This window comes from Micromesistius poutassou, assembly GCF_964030765.1.
Source record: "Micromesistius poutassou genome assembly, chromosome: 14".
In the NCBI taxonomy this organism is placed as follows: domain Eukaryota; kingdom Metazoa; phylum Chordata; class Actinopteri; order Gadiformes; family Gadidae; genus Micromesistius; species Micromesistius poutassou.
The window spans coordinates 17,655,139-17,669,534 of NC_140284.1; the positions used below are offsets into that span (position 1 = coordinate 17,655,139).

Here is a 14,396-nt window from a genome sequence, read left to right on the forward strand (position 1 = left end):
CAAACACACACACAAAAGTGCAACAAACAACACACCGGCACGTGTACACCATATCCACATCCACGATGAACTACTTTCAATGAGTTCATGTCCTGGTTAGCATTGGCAGCTACGCAAAGGCTGTGTGATTCACATGTGCTTAACGGCTGTAACTCTGTGTGTGTGTGTGTGTGTGTGTGTGTGTGTGTGTGTGTGTGTGTGTGTGTGTGTGTCTGTGTGTGTGTCTGTGTGTGTGCGTGTGTCTGTTTGTGTGTGTGCGTGTGTCTCACATGCAGCCTGATGGTGCTGAAAGCGTTGCCAGTTTCCAGTCCGCTGACAATGTGTTGGAGAAGCTCCCCATTGGCCATCCAAGGCGCGAGTCGGGCACGCCCACCATCGCTGTGTCGCAGGCCTCAGGCTCTTCCGGTATTTCCTTTACTATAACTATTCACTATTCAGGCCGTGATGGGCTTCCACGTCATAGAGGAACCTCTGGGGGGAGACGGCGTAGCAGCCTGGGCCGGGAACCCGTAACGACAAAGTAACGACTTAAGGCCTATATCCTATTCATTCCAGATATTCTACCGAAGCTTTCTGAAGTGTTTTCTATAGTGCGCTTACAGATCCCGCCTCCGGCCACGTGATTGGTCGAAAACAAATCTAAAGCGAAGGAAAGTGAAATGCCCCGTTCACCATGATCTGAGCTTGTCTGCCGTCACTTTAGATATTTAACAGTTGGCACACCAACTAAAAGTTGTGTTCTGTATGACTTTGAAGAACGTCACACCCGTTATTATCAGGCTATTATACATACTGTAATTGATCATTTTCACAGTATTTTTGCAGACTGTCGCAGACTGTATTTGGAAAGCCATTGCATTATTTGTTAAATATTGTTTGCTTGTTAAATCAATGATAAACCAAACCATGTATAGCAGCAATTATCTGAATTATCTTTGACAGAATGATGCGTATTATGTAATAGGCACAATTTCATGGCACACCTAGTGGTGCTTCAAGGCACACCAGTGTGTGTGTGTGTGAGAGCAGCCCATACACTTGATCTCATCACAAACGCCGTTACACAGCTTACATAACAAAGGGGCTGTCACCGTCAAACGAATGTTTTGGATCGAGTAGGAGAGTGGGATGGAAAGCTGCACCGCGGGGCGGGACTCTTCAACAGACAGGGTGCAGGGAGACGTCTCACTCAATAAAGTTGTACACGGATACAGTTATAGGATCTGCGTCATTAAAGTGATAAGATGAGATAGCTCTTTATTACTCCTGCGAGGGAAATGCGATAACCCGACACACGATCAAAACGAACGTTTTTTCGAGCATGAATAATGTAAATGTAAACTGTATTTCCATTTGGATTACTCAAACTGTTAAATCATCTTCTACATTTTAAAATAAAATGTGGTGAGTAATTGCTTCTCAAAATACACTGTTAAGATTATTTATTTTCCATCGCTATTTTTTTCTATCCTTATCTATTTTCCTCTCTGGCTTCAGGAGTGAACTGTCCCGCAACATTAAGTCCAAATAGTTGTTTTTATAAAAAACAACAACAGAGATAGTCGTCTTTAAGTGAAAGTGAAAGTCTTCTCCGTCTCCTCTGGGCAGACCACAGTCGCTCTGAGCTGGACCTGTCAGTTCCTGGATGGGAAGCCAGCGATGACGGCCTCAGCCTCCGAAGCCGCTCCATCCCTGGTCTCAACGGATCGGTGGGACCCCCTCCAATCTCTTTGTCTGTCTCCATCATCATCATCATCATCATCATCCACACACACACACACACACACACACACACACACACGCACGCCACCACCTCCTCCAACACCAACACCACACGCATCTAAGCTCCCTGTGATGTAACTCTTTTAGAATACCATGGACATCGCCGGTGCTACGAGGTGGTGTCTGGACACTGACAAGAGAGAGAGAGAGAAAGAGAGAGAGAGAGAGAGACAGAAAGCTGGAGAGATCGCGAAGGAGACAGATAAAGAGAGACAGATAAAGAGAGACAGACAGAAAGAGAAAGAGACAGATGGATAAAGATAGAGAGAGAGAGAGAGAGAGAGAGAAATACAGAAAGGGAGGCAGGGACATACAGAACCAACAGAGAGGGAGAGGGACAGACTGGGCAGGGTTAATCCGCACCTCATGCCATTCACACCTCCACGTCCATCTCAGGGTGTATATCGTATAGCGTGAGACAATGACTCATGCGTTCACTTAGGCCTTCGCTTCACTTCAGGGCTGCATTCAAAAGCGGACTAAGACGGCTGTCTGGAGCAGCCGTCCTCAGGTCTCTTGTCTCCTTGTGTACCCCAAGGGTTAATTAACACCAGTGCGTTACTCAAGGCTGTGCATGCAATCCAAGCGGAGGCCGGGACAAAAGAGCGATCGTATCACTGCAGATTCTCATCGAGGCACGGCGCCTTTTTTATAATTCATGTTTAATTTTATTTTGTGTTGGTCGCGTGGGATGAGATAGTAATGACATTAGCTCACTCTGTCCAAACATGTCCCTTTGAATTAACGTGGAAGGGTCAACAAACGCCCCCTCAGACTCACTGGCTACCGGAGCCTTCCAAGAGGGTTCCAGGCCCCCCCGGCCTTCCTCTGAATCGTTCCCACATGCTTTGCTCCGCAGGAGTTTTCGGACGAAAATGAGGAGGAGGACATTGATGTGCTGGTGTCTGCCGGCAAAGGGGTCAGCCGACGCCTTAGCAACGCAGTGTCCACGGTAACGCCCCGTGCTAACCCTTGTCCTGAAGCACTCAACACACATGCTCACATACACATTTGCACACGCGCACACACAGTACACGCACGCTCATACACACACACACACACACACACACACACACACACACACACATACACACACACACACATAGACACACATGTATATGGTGGGTGCTAAAAGCCTGACGTGCCATGACAATAGCTTGTGTCAATCTATTGACTGTGTGTCAACACGAGGTCTAAGCTGAGGGCTTGAAGAGGAATGTTGTGTCATTAAGTTAAAACGACAGTTAGAACTTCAGTTACTAGCTTTAGCTGAGACAGCATGCTTAAGAACCTATTGAAACGTATTCTACTGACTTACATACTTACTTACGTGCTCACGTATTTACTGACTTACTTACTTTCTTACTTACTCACTTTCTTACTTTAAGCTAAGACGACAGGCTTGACCCATTCCTTCTTCTTCTTCTTCTTCTTACTACCTTTATTTACTTAATTTATTTACGACCTAAAGCTAAAACAGCATGCTTAAGAACCCTATTGCTTCTTTACTTACTTTTTATACTTTAGCCCAAAGCTAAGAAAGCATGCTTAGGAAACCTGTCTTCTAGTTTAGCACCACGGCTGTTTCAATATTTGTCTGTAAAGAAGCTCAATACTAATGTGGCTTTGGCCACGCGACTTGAGACATGAGTCCACGGGGCCAACCGCTAATGATCTAGTCAATACAATTATTCTAATGATTTTTATTAACATTAGTAGCAGTAGTAGTAATAGTATCAGTTATAATGGTGGTGGCATTTATACAACATTAAAACATCCACAATCTTAATTTCCCTCCTATGCTTTAATTTAAGCAGCAAAAAAGAAATACTAATCAATAAGAATAATGAGACTATTCAAATATGCGAAGTACATAAATATATCCTAGCCCATCGCTCTGGGGTTAATGTTTGCCTGTTTCTATTCTGTGTCCTCTGTGTCCTTGTTAACGTGATAATTGATTACAGCTGATGCAGTAATGTCCCCCTCTCCATTCGGTAATCGCCATGGCAACCCTGCATGACGTGGCCCCTTTGGGCCGGGCTGTAATGGGGGACGAGGTCGTTTCTCCCTCTGTTCCCTCTCGGTAGTTTCTTCCAGTCTGGGTCTGTGTCTATCACCGGCGCTCCAACCTGCTCTGTCTCTCCTCTGCCTTTCTCTCCCTCGCTCCGCTCCAGTCTTCCACCCCGTGCTCCGAGAGGAGGTGGGGGTACCTCAATGTCCCTGACTCGGACGCCGAGACTGTGAGCCGCTCCGTGTTTTTGTTTATGTGTCAGCCTACTACTCTGTGCGGATGCTTGCCAGTTTGAATGCAGCAGTGACACACAGCCACAGTCACAAGTTATTATCCGAACCGCACACAGAGCCGGTGTCGTCGTAAATACACTGTCCCCTGTCGGGTTATTTCAAACTGGCAGTATAGTATGTGTGCATGTGCGTGTGCATGTGCATGTGCATGTGCATGTGCATGTGCATGCGTGCACATTCATGTGTGTCTATGGGCATGATCTATGCGTTCCCACAAAGGTTCAGCATATCAGGCTGATCGCCCTTAATCATTCTGACTTCCTCTGGAAAAGGGTTGACTTAATGACAGCAGATAGCCAGGACAGCTCCACTCACATCCGCCAATTTTCATTAATTAACTAGGTTTTAAGATAATTAATTAAACCATTATTTTAAGATGGTGGGAGTGGGGATTATTGGATGATGATGAGCTTTAAGATTGCTTTAAGATTCCATCTTTTTCTAAGAGGCAGGTGTGCACATAACTCCCAAGAAGTGTTGTGCCAAAATGGATTGTAGTCTCTGCATTTAAAGCCTCTCCCATCGACCACCCCAGATCATATCTGTTCTGAAGGCATTAGAGCACTCCTCTGCACACCCAAATTAAAATGGATCCGTGGACTCTCATTTCAAATGCTTTCAGTTCCTTTCCTTCTTCTTCTCTTCAATCCTTTATTTCTCGAGGTTTCTTTTCTCTGGTCGATTCCCCCTTTAGTTTTTTTTTCCTCTCCTGCCTCCCTTCCTGATTGCCCTCTTCCACACGCTTCAGGTCTTTTGTCTTTTCTCCCTCGTTTGCCTGAGCGTCTCCCCTCATCTGTCGTGTCTGATGGCTCATCCGTCGCGTACCGCGCTGTGTGTTGTGCTGACGCCCCCCGCCCTGCTCCATGTCATTCTCTGTTGTTGTGCGTTCCTCCCTCTACAGAGCAGCATAAACAGCATGATGAGCATGTACAGTGAGACCGGTGACTATGGTAACGCCCGGGTGAGCGGGGAGATACTGTTGAAGATCAGCTACAGCTTCAAGACTGGGGCGCTCAACGTGCTGGTGAAAGAGTGCCAGAACCTGGCCACCGGGGACGAGAAGAGGCAGCGCACGGACGCGTGAGTGCTGACACACACACACGCACACTGACACACATGTCTGTGAGGGCATGCATCACATGCACGCACATGTGCATGTGATGCATGCCCTCACAGACATGACCAGACTTAGACACAGACACGCAAATACACTAGGGGCGATGGTAATGATATGCATAGACACACACGCCGAACACGCACACACACACATATATATATATATATATATATATTCAGACAAACATTTGAATGCATGACCTCAAACGCAACAGTCCCAAAGACACCAAGCATACACTCGGGGCAAAGTGGATGGAAGACACACACACGCACGCACACACACATACACACAAAGACACACACACACTCATATATAAACACACATTTGAATGCATGACCTAGAACGCATGAACCTACCCAGATGCACACGCACACATACTAGGGGCAATGTGGATGGAACACACACACTCACGCACACGCACCAATGCGTTATGTATATTTATTCACACACACGCACACACATTGAAGGCATTCCCTCAAAGGCATGAACGAAACACACACACATCTACATGCATAAAACATGCTCAGCGCCTTAATGAGCTTGACTAGGATCGATCTGGAGCTCTACTGCTGGGCTCCACAGGTACGTCAAGACCTACCTGCTGCCCGACAAGTCCCGCCAGAGCAAGAGGAAGACGGGCATCAAGTCCAACTCCACCAACCCCGTGTTCAACGAGAACCTGAGGGTGAGGGTGTTCCTGTGTGTGTGTGTGTGTGTGTGTGTGTGTGTGTGTGTGTGTGTGTGTGTGTGTGTGTGTGTGTGTGTGTGTGCTAGAAGGTGGAGGTAGAGATGATGATGATCACCAGATGCTGGCCTTTTATTGAAGACTTATTGTTACGGGAAACAGAATCTAAAAACTTGAAATAACAATACAGTATGACAGAAGGATGTATCAACGACACAAACCACGAATATCTTGTCAGGAAAATGTCAAAATGTGTGAATAATATCGCTGTCTGTGTAGCTCGTACTTCCTCGAAGTCTGAAACAATTCAGCCTCATTCAGCTGCACGGTTGCTCTAATGACATTGGGCTGTAATTGGCAATACGTTAGGCTACAAAGCCAAGAGAGAACATAGAAAGAACCATTAAAAGATGAGGACTGGATTCCTCCAAGCCTTCAACTTTGAATGGAAACTTTTAAAGGAAACAGAGCGTGAGGAGAAAAAGCGATTTAGACCGAAATTGCGTCAGATTGATTTTCAGCAAACATCATTTTTCAGATAGTTAGTGCACACACCCGAATAACCCTTAAGGAAAGCAGCGAGGAGTAAACGACGGCTCTCTGTCCTGGTTTCAATGGCTCCTCTGTGGTCGTGTGGCTCTTTACCGCAGTACACCATCAGCCACTCCCAGCTGGAGACGCGCACGCTGCAGCTGTCCGTGTGGCACCACGACCGCTTCAGACACAACAGCTTCCTGGGAGAGGTGGAGCTCACCTTCGACTCCTGGGAGTTTGACTCCAACATAGAGGAGTGGTACGCACTGCAGCCCAAGGTGGGGGCGCACGCACGCACACGTGCACACACACACACACACACACACTCACACACACACACACACACACACACACATGCAGGCACGCAACCAAGTGCAGGCACGTACGCACACACACTGGTAGGGACACGCCGACACACACACACACACACACACATACACCGACATGCAGGCACGCACACAAGTTCAGGCACGTACGCACACACACTGACTCTTTCTCACACACACATGCAGGCACACACACATGCAGGCACGCACACACATGCAGGCACGCACACACATGCAGGCACGCACACACACTCACACACACTATCTCTTTCTCACACACACACACACACACATCTATTACATATTACATATGTTCATGAACATACATAAACATAAATATGTATACACTTACACACATATATCGACATTGTACACAGATGCACACAGACGGTGGTCATTGGCTGAATGTGGTCAATGTGTGTGTAGGTGGACAACAGTATTGACTCCTCGATGCAGTACAAAGGAGAACTCACTGTGGTCCTGAAGTACATCCCAGCTGAGAAGAACCTGTCACTGCCTCTGGACCAGGTTCATGGTAAGACCCCGTGCACTTCCTCCGGGCCTGGTTAGGGCTGTCAACGAATATTCTAAATTTGAATGTATATTCGAATAGTTTTTAAAAACAGACAGTCAAAGGTGAAAATTAATATTCGAATGTGGAAAAACACACACACCCGCGGCAGCCACGGCGCTTTGCGAGTGGGCACACTGCACTTCAATTAATGTTGTATTTGTTTCACTCACTGAATGGAGCCTGCCATATTCGGGACAAGAGTCGGGACCTTAAATAGCTGGCACAAAACTCTTGATCAGCACTCAGCATTTGTTTATTGTTGTTGTTTATTTAAACCAGTATGCGCAGAGAGAGTGAGGGGGAGCGAGAGAGAGATAGAGAAAGAGTGAGCGAGAGTGAGCGAGCGAGCGAGAGTGAGTGAGCGAGAGTGAGCGAGCGAGAGTGAGCGAGCGAGAGCGAGGTTTGCGGTCTTGGCCATTAGTTAATTTACTTATTTTTGTGTAGGTAATATGTTGTCAAATATGTTTAAACTTAAATAAACTACCTATACAAGTAGTTATGTCTTGTTGTATTAGTTTGTCCTGTTATTGACGTGATGCGCAAATATAGATATTCGAATAGTTTGAATATATGTGGAGCAATTTTGACAGCCCTAGACCTGGTTCACAGTGAGAACCTGTTCCTACCTCCGGACCTGGTTCACGGCCCCTTCCAAACCCTCCAGCTCAGGGTGGATTTAAATGCATGCCATCAGCCTGTCAGGGTGGCCTTGGCTGGGCATCGATTGAGCTCCACGCAGGGCCAGGGCAAGGGCAAGAAATTCAAGCCAATCAGATTAAATAACTAAGTGAATCTCTTGCTGTCTTCGCTCTCACCAAATCCAGTTTGAGGTAAAGCAGAAACGTCTTCTCCTCTGAGAAAAGCCATCCGTGCACACCCGTGTCTGTTTTAACATCATTATTTGGTCATATGAAATTTCATATGAAATGGCTTGTTTCCAAATTATGCACAAACTGATCTGCAGAGAGAAACAGAATGTGATCTACTGAGATCAGCATGGTCTCAGGAAGCTACTTTCAGCCTCCCACACATATGCCAAACAAATCGAATCTCTACAATCTATAAGTACTATCAATATTTATGTCCCCTTTTAAATCACGTATAATTGAATACCTTAGTTTTCATGAACACCATTTCCTAAGTGAACATGAACTAGACTGTTATTTATCTGTTAATTAACTGCTGGTGAATGCCTATTATCTCATTAACTAAGGTTGATTAGCGATTCATTAATGTACCCTTATTGTAAAGTGTTCCCTTTATGTTACCCCACCCGGCTCATTCCTGATCCTTCTTCTCCCCTCAGTGAACAAGAAGAGCTTCTTGAAAGGCACCAAGACCAGTCGCTTCATGCTGCCCAAAGGGGGCATGGTGGAGCTACTGGTCAAGGAGGCCAAGAACCTCACGGCCGTCAAGTCCGGAGGCACCTCGGACCCCTTCGTCAAGGGGTGAGACCCTCACTCACTCCATCTCCATCAGCCCTCCTGCCAACAGAAGCGCCTCACAAGGGAGCATTTATGAGAAGCTATAAAAGCTTCCTATAAAGCCCCCCTCAGGGGGAAGGGCTGTTCATTCGAACCGCCAGTGTCTGTTATACTACCTGGCTTTCAGGGGGACCAAATGATACCCCTTTTCCACCAAAAAGAGCACGTATATTCACGTTTTTAAAATGCGTGAAGAACCTTAAGTAGTCTAACCGTTCCCGCTTGGCTTTAAAAGAGTACGCCCTGGGGTTTTGTCCTGATGTGTCACTTTCCACGTCAGGAAGGAGCCATAAAACAGGGGGTCGTATAAACAGTACCAGGCTGCATGAAAGCCAGACAATTGTTACCGGTGGATACCTCTCCCACGTGTCCACCCAGGAGCCCTGTTTCCATCAGCTGCCGAGGGGAGCCGAAAGCCGATAAATACCCAGGACTACTGCGGAGTCATTCGCTCCGGGAATGAATGTCGGTTGTAACCGTTCCAGCTAAAGACAAAAGACAGATGTTGGGGTTTAAGTGGGTTTTTGGTTCTAATGTGAAAGGGGCCTCAAAACGCATAACAAAAGAGGGGTTCTGGGGAAATATTTAGCTTCAGGATTATCGCATTTAAGCAACATTTACGACTGTTTATGTCATAGCTGGGGGTTTTACCTTTGAAATGATAATTGAAAGTGCTCTATTCTATGTAGTTAGTCTTTGTTTATTATACATTACATTTCAACACATCAGAGCTGTTGAGCGATTTGGAATGAATGAAAATTTAAGAAAATTGAATACATTTGATGGAATGTTTGTCTCAAACACTCCATAAAATGTATTCCCCTTCAATTCATTTCAGAGAAGCTCAGAGAGCCTTTTGATTAAGTCTTTTGTACAAGCTGGTAATATCAATCCATCTTAACAGTATAAAATACAATCTTTTTTTTTCTCAAATCTGGATCATAATTTACTCTTTGTACATAAAACTCTCTCTCTCTCTCTCTCTCTCTCTCTGTCTATCTCTCTCTCTCTCCCTCTCTCTGTCTCTCTCTCTGTCTCTCTCTCTCTCTCTCTCTCTCTCTCTCTCTCTCTCTCTCTGTCTATCTCTCTCTCTCTCTCCCTCTCTCTCTCTCTCTCTCTCTCTCTCTCTATCTCTCTCTCTCTCTGTCTCTCTCTCTCTCTCTCCTCTCTCTCTCTCTCTCTCTCTCTCTCTCTCTCTCTCTCTCTCTCTGTCTATCTCTCTCTCTCTCTCTCTCTCTCCAGGTACCTGCTGCCGGACAGCAACAAGTCCACCAAGCACAAGACGGCGGTGGAGCGGCGCACCGTGAGCCCGCGGTGGAACCACACCTTCACCTACTGCGGCCTGCAGCCCGGGGACCTGGAGAACGTGTGTCTGGAGCTCACCGTCTGGGACAAGGAGGCCCTGGCCAGCAACGTCTTCCTGGGAGGGGTCCGGCTGGGAGCCGGCACTGGTGGGTGCTCTGTGTGTGTGTGTATGTGTGTGTGTGTGTGTGTGGGGGGCGAGTCTTTATCGATACCACTATCGATACTTTTCTATTATTTGGTGGAAAGACGACGCGACAATATGTTTTTAACAGAACTGGTATTGCTTTTATTGCTTAACAAGTGAGCATAACAAAAACGTTTCTAGCCTTCATGTTTTTAGTGATTGGGAAACTATTTAGGAAATAATATTTAAATTAAATGTCATTTTTAATAAATATTGGCATCAGTAGTTTAATTATATATTCTAAAATGATTAGAGAACTATACAACTGTATTACTCATGTTTCTCGCCAAAAACTCAATTTCCCTTTTCTTTACGTTACACTTGAACGCATCATGATAACCTAACGGTCGTTTTACTGAGCCAACCTGAACACATCATCACGCAGCACGTCTGAAACTTTATTTACTTTTCAAGCTAACTAGCTTGTATGCTGCCGATTACAACACGGATTTGGATTGGATTACTATTTTTTTTTTTATTAGATTGATTAGATTTAAGTGCCGTGACTCGAGAGACACACAGTTACGTTACAGGACCTACGGAAGAAAAAAAAAAGATGAGACTCGATAGTGGTATCGATAAGCCCAAACGTTATTGATTTTCGGGTTTTGAAAAAAGTGGAACCGGGTCCTTGATATAACCGGCTTTCGATCCCCATCCCTAGTTGGCACTGTGTGTGTTTGTGAGGGGTTGGTGTTTTGGTGTGTGAGTATGTGTGTGTGTGTGTGTGTGTGTGTGTGTGTGTGGGTGTCAGGGTGTGTATATGTCTATGGGTTGGCATTGTGTGTGTCTGCGGGGGGGGTTGAATGTTGTGGTGTGTTTGTGAAGGTAGGCTGTCGGTGTGTGTGTGTGTGTGTGTGTGGCAGGGAGGTTGTCAGTGTGTGTGTGTGTGTGTGTACGTGTATGTGTAGGGGTTGGGTGTTTTGGTGTGGCTGTCGGGGTGTGTCGTGTGTGTGTGTGCGTTTGTGAACCTGCAGTACGTCTGGGCAAGGAAACATTACCCCTGACTGAACAGCAACAGCAACAGCGCCGTAAGTGCATTGTAAGCATGTTGTAAACGTGTTACTCACACATTCCTCCCCACGCGGCGAGTTCAGTCCAGGACAGCCGCTCAGTTCCAGGAAGACTCCTGGAAGTAATCTGGTGTGGTTAAAACCCGGGGAACCGGCAGAACAAACGGAACGGCCTGTACCTCACCCCCCTCCCTCCCTCTCCTCCTCCTCCCCGCCAGGCCACAGCTACGGGAACGAGGTGGACTGGATGGACTCCTCCGGAGAGGAGCAGCAGCTGTGGCAGCGCATGATGGAGAACCCAGAGGTCCCCCAGGAGTGCACTCTGATGCTGCGCGCCAGCATGCGGCGCAACCCCGACACGTGAGGGAGAGAGGGGGAGGGAGGGCGAGAGAGGGAGGGAGGGAAAAGAGAGAGAGGGAGGGAGAGGGAGAGAGAGAGGGGGACAAGGGATGAGAGGGATAATCACCACAGTCTCTCTGGAGAGAGAGGAGGGGGGGGATGATTGAGCAAGAGATGGGGGATGAGGGAGAGGAGGGGTGAGAGAGAGAGAGGCGGTGAGATAGGGAGACAGACTGAGAGAGTGGGGGTGAGAGAAAGACTAAGAGCTGCTGGATGAGGGAGAGTGGGGTGAGAGAATGAGGGGGAGGTAGGAGAGAGGGATAGAAAAGTGGCGTGAATTTGGGACGAGAGAGGAGGAGGGAGGAGAGAGCGAGAGAGAGAGAAGGCCAACAGAAGGCCATGTAAACAATCGTTGACTCAAAGATGAAACATCAGTAACGACAACAACCACGACCACCGCCGCCCCGCTGAGACTCTGCTGTGGAGCGTGGTCGCCACGACGTCACCACCGCCACCTACTTCCTGTTGCCCCATCTGTCCCCCGGAGCCCCTCCCCGCCGCCCGTCTCCAACCACCAGTCATGCCTTACGCCCTCCGTCGCCCGCCGGAGCCTCCCTCCACGACCAAGCACTGCTGTACATAAACGACAGGCGTAAGAGGACCAACACGTGCACTGTACTTTAAAGGGGGACACGTTGTATTACCACCAGGTGGGAGTGTGATTAGCCGCTACAAGCCACTCCGAAGATCGGCCTCTTCTGACATCACAGGTGGGCGTGTCCACCTAGACGTGTGACGGATAGACCTCTGAAGAATAAGTCCCGCCCTCCGAGGCTCCCGGTTCCCTCGGTCAAATGTCAATGGGAAATAACGGGGGGGTTTTTGAATGATCGTACGTAACAAACTCTGTAGGTGGCGGAGAAGTAAAAGCTGCGTCACGTTTTCAACTCCAACCGTTTTCATCTAGTTTCAACTGGGTTTTTTGGATTTTTGGTGCCGTTAAAGTAGCATTAATAATCGTTTACTTCTTTAATGGCACCGACAATCCAAAAACACAGTCGAAACTAGATGGAAAATGTGTGTTGTTCAAAACGTGACGCAGCTTTTACTTCTTCGCCACCTACAGAGTTTGTTATGTACGATCATTCAAAAACCCCACGTTATTTCCCATAGACATTTGACAGAGGGAACCGGAGCCTTGGAGGCGGGACTTATTCTTCAGAGCTCTACGGATGAGCAACGTTTGCTACAGTCCACTGGGTAGGCTGGAAGGCTGATCTATCCAGCGTACATCTAGGGGGACACGCCCACCTGTGATGTCAGAAGAGGAAGATTTACAAAACGGCTAATCACACTCACACCTGGTGGTATAATATGTCCCCTTTAACACATACACACACACACAGACACCCACACACACAGACACACACACACACACACACATGCTAGTGAACGATAAGCACATAGTCACCCACGCTGCCAAACCCCTCCCATCCCCCGGCGCCCCCCTGTGGCTCCTGGTCGGCGCTGCGGTCGATGAATGAACAACAAGTTCTCCCTTCCATGTGTTGCATGTGTTGTTTGTAGTGTAAACGTGTACATTCCCGGGGGGGGGGGGGGGGGGGGGGGGGGGGGGGCGATGGGGGCATGGGAGAACGCACAACGAAGCACACAGACTCCGGGATGGGACGCCACAGTGTCAAGCAGGTTTTCCAAAGGAGAGAGAGACAGAGAGAGAGAGAGAGACACTGAAGGCTGATGGCGTTGGTTTCAGCAGTTCACGTGACACTGTATCAGCGTCATGAATGAAGGCCGAAAGGTCAAGCGTAAAGGATATGAGGCTGTGGTCACACCCGAACCAAACGAATAAACAGAAGAAAAGCACACACACACACACACACACACACACAACACACACACAGAGGGCACAGTTTGAGCTGTGGCCTGAAGGGGTGTGCGCGTCAGTGTGAACACGAGTGACGTGTGAGTGTGCTCACAGTCAAAAAAGAATTTCCGCCTGGAGACCGGTGATCAGAGAGCGAGTGAGTCAGCACGACGTCCTCTGTCTCCTCGGGTGGGTTGAGTGTGTGTGTGTGTGTGTGTGTGTGTGTGAATATAATTATTCATCGATTTGTCCCTCCTGTTTTGGTGGGGGGGGTGGGGGGGGGGGGGGGGCGGGACTACCACTGCATCTTAACCACCCTGGTGAATCACCTATGTGTGAGTCCAGACCCCACCACCACCACCACCCACCACCATCGTCCTCCTCACCTAACACACACACACACACACACACACACACACACAAACACACAGAAACACACACTCCTCGCGGCGTCCTTGTTTGAACCTGGCCAGTCACGGATCGAAGGACTAAAACATGTGCTAATAGACAAAAGACATCAACACCCCGTGGCGTTCAATGTACAGTACTACTGTAGAGGAGAGCACAATACAGAGCCTCTGGAGCGTAGAGCATGTACTAGTCTGTGTTCTGTGTGTGTCCGCCACTACGGGCCCTCCCTGTTGTCATCGACTTATAGGACAGCCCCATTGTGTCTGAATCGTGTTGCCAGAATATTTTTAAATAAAAAGCGCATTATCTCCACTGGCCTGTTTTTTTTTTTTTTGTTGTTGTCTGGTTTTCTTTTGCGTTCGTTTTTTTTGGTCGTTTTTATTTCCAGTAGTAAATATGTTTCCTGAATAAAGGTGTTTTGCGGCGACACAGATTCCACATGGATGGTTT

The 14,396-nt window shown here is 47.6% G+C and overlaps 1 protein-coding gene across 1 annotated transcript in view; it reads left to right on the plus strand.

Annotated features, from left to right (window-relative positions):
- sytl5 (synaptotagmin-like 5) overlaps positions 1-11,676 on the plus strand; it is a 22,968-nt gene extending 11,292 nt beyond the window's left edge. The window contains exons 8-17 of the mRNA XM_084478122.1: positions 276-405; positions 1,609-1,709; positions 2,642-2,734; positions 4,991-5,169; positions 5,789-5,891; positions 6,542-6,703; positions 7,178-7,286; positions 8,632-8,773; positions 10,052-10,260; positions 11,530-11,676. Coding sequence (XP_084334248.1) covers positions 276-405; positions 1,609-1,709; positions 2,642-2,734; positions 4,991-5,169; positions 5,789-5,891; positions 6,542-6,703; positions 7,178-7,286; positions 8,632-8,773; positions 10,052-10,260; positions 11,530-11,675 — 1,374 coding nt within the window. The 3' untranslated portion in view covers position 11,676. The remainder of the gene's footprint in view (positions 1-275; positions 406-1,608; positions 1,710-2,641; positions 2,735-4,990; positions 5,170-5,788; positions 5,892-6,541; positions 6,704-7,177; positions 7,287-8,631; positions 8,774-10,051; positions 10,261-11,529) is intronic.
- The last annotated feature ends 2,720 nt before the right edge of the window (positions 11,677-14,396 follow it).